Raw genomic sequence first — 2,619 nt, 5'->3', positions numbered from 1 at the left:
TCATTGATTTTTCAAATTCCACGTGCTCTTATTGTGTAAGATAAGTGCAATTTTTTTGATTGTGCCACTGAAAGCTTGTTTCACTTGCTTGTTCCTCAAAGTATAAATGAAAGGGTTCAACAAAGGGGCAACAGACGTAGTGAGGACTGATACCCCTTTATTGATATCCACTTCTTCTTTGGCTGAAGGCTTGAGATAGATGAAAATACAGCTGCCATATGTGATGGAAACAACAATCATGTGAGAAGAACAGGTAGAGAAAGCTTTCCTTCTTTGAGAAGCAGAAGGGAATCTTAGAATTGTCCTGATGATATATGTGTAGGAAAGAATGACACCTATCAGTGTAATAATGAATGTCAGTACTGCACAGATTATAACCATCTGTTCTATAAACCAAGTATCTGAGCATGAAATCTTAAAAATAGGAGATGCGTCACAGCCAAAATGATCAATGGCATTGGAGTCACAGAATTCCAGCCGGAGGCCCATACCAAGGGGTGTGATGATGATCATCAGCCCAGAGATCCAGGAGCAGAGGACGAGGATGGTACAGACTCTGGTGTTCATGATGGTCATGTAATGCAGGGGTTTGCAGATGGCCACATAGCGGTCATAGGACATGGCTGCCAGGAGAAAAAATTCTGTGGTCCCAAAAAGCCCAATAAAAAATATTTGACTGGCACAAGCATTATAAGTAATGGTTTTGTCTCCAGTTGATATACTGTACAGGAATCTGGGAATACACACTGTTGTGAATGAGATTTCTAAGAAGGAGAAGTTTCGAAGAAAAAAATACATGGGTGTTTTAAGATGAGAATCCATGAATGTCAGAATGATAATGGTCAGATTTCCAATAATGCTCAGCACATAGGTGAGAAATAAGAAGATAAAAAGAAGAACTTGCAGCTGTGGGTCCTCTGTAAGTCCCAATAAGATGAATGTTGTTATTGCTGTGTGATTTCTCATTGCTACTTTTGACATTTTTGGCACTCTAAATGTAAAAAGTCAAAAGAAAGTATCTAAACAGAAGAAAGGAAATAATAAGGCAAAAATGAATGAAACAGAAAACACTAAAGCAAGAGAGAAGTTCAAAAGAATCAGGAGCTGACTCTTAGAAAGGATAAATAGCATTGATAAAACTGTTGTGAGACTGATCTGGAAAAAAGAAAAAACAAGATTTATCAGGAATAAGAGCAGTAACATCATTAGAGATTGTACGGATATTAAGAAGATAAAAACGAAATATTTTGAAAACATCTGCAGAATAGATTTAGTAGCATAAATGAAATGAGCTAATTCTTTGAAAGATATAATTTTCCAAAGCTAATTCAAGATGAAATACCTAATCTATACAGCCCTGTATCTATTAAAGTAAACAAATATATGGTTAAATCATCCTATAAAGAGAACTCCAGGATCAGATCTCTTAATTGTAGATTTCTTCTAAACATTTATGACAAACAAAAACACCAATTCTTTTTTTTAATAATTTTTAATATGTTAGTCACCATACAGTATATCCTTAGTTTTTGATGTAGTGTTCCATGATTCATTAATTGGGTATAACACCCAGTGCACCATGCAATATGTGCCCTCCTTACTACCCATCACCGGCCTATCCCATTCCCCCACCCCCCTCCCCTCTGAAGCCCTCAGTTTGTTTCCCAGAGTCCATAGTCTCTCATGGTTCATTCCCCCTCTTTTTACCCCCCTTCATTCTTCCCTTCCTTCTCCTACCGATCTTCCTGCTATTTCTTATGTTCCATAAATGAGTGAAACCATATGATACCAAAATTATACAAATTCTTTCATAAAACTGATTGTCGAAAGCAAGAATTACAACATTATCTGATGGACCTTCTGATGTATATAAACATAATATAAATGAAAACCACAATAAAGAATGGAAGAGAGAAGGGTCCTATACAGTAATACATTTTCTGCATTCTACCTCCAGTGGTAAAAATGGATTCTAAGCAATCTGTGAAATGTTTACTGTGTATATGATAATTCACACACAAACTTTTAAGAAATGGTATAGTCAAAAACACATTATATAAATTAAAATGAAACACTAGGGCTGTTAATTTTAAGGCAAGAAATGGGAAGCAAAAGTAAGAACAACAATGGGAACAAACAAAAATCAAGTAACGATTAACAAAAATCCAAACATAAATATTTACATTGTATAAGTGATCAAAACATACCACACTGATTAAAAGATAGAGATCATTAGAATGTGTCTTTTAAAAAATTGCCCCCCAGATGTAGTATTTAAACACTTCACTTCGAATAAGATAAGCTGAAGAATTAAAAAATGAGTACCGTGTAAACCATAGTAAAGAGAATGTTGGAGTAACTATGTTAATAACACCACAAAGGAAAATTACACACTGATAAATGAACCAATTTACCAAGAATACGTAAAGATTCAAATTATTTATGTATTTAACAGTGCATCAAAGTATATGAAGAATAAACTGGCAAAATGAAAGAAGAAAGAGATAAATTGGCAATGATTGTTGGAGATTTCTCTTACTAATCAATGGAACTAGTTAACTGAAAAGCAACAAAATTAAAGAAAAACTATACAGTATCTCCAATCAATTCTATGTAATT

The 2,619-nt window shown here is 34.4% G+C and overlaps 1 protein-coding gene across 1 annotated transcript; it reads right to left on the bottom strand.

Annotated features, from left to right (window-relative positions):
• Positions 1-966, bottom strand: LOC123778906 (olfactory receptor 6C2-like). The gene has a single exon (XM_045776562.2). The coding sequence runs from the start codon at positions 964-966 to the stop codon at positions 1-3; it is 966 nt and encodes a 321-aa protein (XP_045632518.2).
• Between the last annotated feature and the right edge of the window lie 1,653 nt (positions 967-2,619).

The sequence above is a fragment of the Ursus americanus genome, chromosome 25, assembly GCF_024610735.1.
Source record: "Ursus americanus isolate L20-20 chromosome 25, mUrsAme1.1.p, whole genome shotgun sequence".
NCBI lineage: Eukaryota > Metazoa > Chordata > Mammalia > Carnivora > Ursidae > Ursus > Ursus americanus.
The sequence above is the reverse complement of the archived record's forward strand: the minus strand, read 5'-3'. Positions and strand labels throughout refer to the sequence as shown.

Bases quoted from the DNA above. Each gene is read 5' to 3' on its own strand.
- LOC123778906 (XM_045776562.2), bottom strand. From the start codon at position 966: ATGAGAAATCACACAGCAATAACAACATTCATCTTATTGGGACTTACA.